The following is a 2,303-nucleotide window of genomic DNA, read 5'->3' as shown; positions in this document are numbered from 1 at the left end:
AAATGTTTTTTAGAAATCAGCCTAATCCTGTTTATTTTATCATAAGGATTGTGCAAGTGATACGGTGACAGCCTGACTGAAGAGAAAGAGGTCATCATCACCATACTTCAAGTGGTTCAACTTTGAAATTCTCTGGCAAAGAAAGAGTTTAAGGTCGTCAGTATAGCAAGTTAAAATTTGGATTGTAAACTGTCCTTATTATGGGCTAGGATCATACAAAGTAGAGAGAATGAATGAGGGATACAATTTTAATTTCAATTCTCTTTTGTCCTCCTGTTAATGGAAGCCACTATAGTGGGTTTTTGTCTTAGCACAGCTTTGGAACTAAAATGCACTATATTTTATTGACGTGTCTTCTTTTAACCTTTTAAATCAATTTGTTACTTTGCAACTAGAGGTAAAGTCTATGCATGCAATGATTCTTATTATTCTACCAATACTCTGTAATTGTCTTATTCAACTTCCAAATATGCTCCATAATTTATTTGTGCCTTCAGCCACCCCATTGATAAGAGGATCATACATATATGATGAAAAATGTTCTGAAAGGTGGTAAGACTCTGTATATTCCTTACAGACCCATTTATGTGCAAATGTTTTTTTTTTTTTGTGTTACCCTTTTGTAACCCTGATGAATGGGGACTCTCTGAACCTCGGGATTCACGTTTGATTTTTAATCTACTTAACCCTAAGTAGAATCGATGTCTGAGCTTCACTTTGGCATGTCCATCATCAAGTTTTAATCTACATGAGACATGCCAATTTTTGGGTGTAAAGCCCCATACACATGATCAGATTATCGAACGATCTGTCATCCGTTTTTTGTGGCATGCTAGTCTGATGTGGAAAGTGAAGAGGTTATTTTCAAGTGAAGAGGTGAATTTTCCCGTACGACAGAATTCTACATCAGAAGTGATGTCATGTGTTGGATTGCTTTGTATGTGTTCTTTCGTCTCTGAGCATGCCTAGTCTTGCTCTTAAGATTTTTTTCCGTCAAAATCTGTACTAATGAGACGAAAATCGGACGTTGTTTTGACGGACGACAAAAACTGTATAGCCTGCACATCAGGATTTTGTCGGAGTCGGAGTCAGCTGTCGAAAGCACCATACTAACAATCAGAAAATCGGCAGATCGTCTTCGGACAAATTTTTCCTACAGATTTTCTTATTGTGTGTACAGGCCTTTACTCTTCTAAAGAGCTGCCATAAAAGGAAACCAAAATCAGCTTGACCAGAACAGAGGCTTCAAAAAAGATTCAGCACCCCATACCTCAAACCTCCAGCTTTTATTTGTGATCTCGGTTTGTTTTTTTAACACTGGGCAGATGATGGTGAATCAATCAGAGGTAAAGGAGATCATTCTAATAGGATTCCCTGGACTTAAAGCAGAATTCTACGTCCCGGTCTCCCTTGTAATGCTTCTTATCTACATTGCATCTTTGTCGGCCAATGGTACTGTTATAAGTCTGGTCATCATGAAGAAACGTTTACATAAACCAATGTACTTCATCATAGCAAACCTTTCATGTTCTCACCTTCTTTATGACACTGTAACATTACCAAAAATCATAGCCAAATATTGGTTTGGAGCAACCACAACTTTTCCAGAATGCCTTCTTCAAATGCTCCTTATCCACACCCTGGGCCCTACTGACTCCTACACCTTCATGCTTATGGCTATCGACCGCTTCTTTGCCATCTGCCAGCCACTGCGGTACTCCTCAATCTTCACCAGCAGAGTGGTCGCCATGTCTTGTTGTACCTGCTGGATTGCAGCAATTAGTACTGCTTTACCAGCCCTGGTGATGAACTCACAGGCACCTCCTTGTGGTTATAACAAAATCAACACTATAATGTGCACCAACATTGCAGTCACTGCACTGGCCTGCAAAGACGTCTCCGTCATCAAGAAGACAACTTTTGTCTTTTCCATGTTTATACAATTTGTCCCGTTAAGTTTCATCCTGTTGTCGTATATATCCATCATTAATATTATCTGTTTGTCGGCCAGCAATGGTACCTGGCGGAAGGCTTTTTACACCTGTGCTACACATCTCTTTGCAATGACTGCGCATTACGCCCCAAGACTGTTCGTGTTCCTGGCCAACGAGTTCAACCTGGTTTTTAATGCAGACTTAAGCGTGTTTGTCCTTTGTGTATACTCCTATGTACCACATATATGCAACCCCATTATATACTTTCTCAGAAACAAGGACATCAAACAGACATTTATGAGTTCTGCTATAAGATTTATGAGTTTTAAAGTGAAGAATGATGTCAGAGTTAACACAATAACTAAATAA

At 39.1% G+C, this 2,303-nt stretch overlaps 1 protein-coding gene across 1 annotated transcript; it reads left to right on the top strand.

The window, feature by feature from the left end:
• Window positions 1–1,328: 1,328 nt before the first annotated feature.
• On the top strand, window positions 1,329–2,303 carry LOC309548342 (olfactory receptor 2AT4-like; the record flags this gene model as incomplete). Its single annotated transcript, XM_082248280.1, has 1 exon — window positions 1,329–2,303. The coding sequence occupies one exon, from the start codon at window positions 1,329–1,331 to the stop codon at window positions 2,301–2,303; it is 975 nt and encodes a 324-aa protein (XP_082104406.1).

Source organism: Pelophylax lessonae (genome assembly GCF_965119305.1).
Source record: "Pelophylax lessonae genome assembly, chromosome: 2".
NCBI lineage: Eukaryota > Metazoa > Chordata > Amphibia > Anura > Ranidae > Pelophylax > Pelophylax lessonae.
This window is presented reverse-complemented; position numbering and strand designations above follow the sequence as displayed.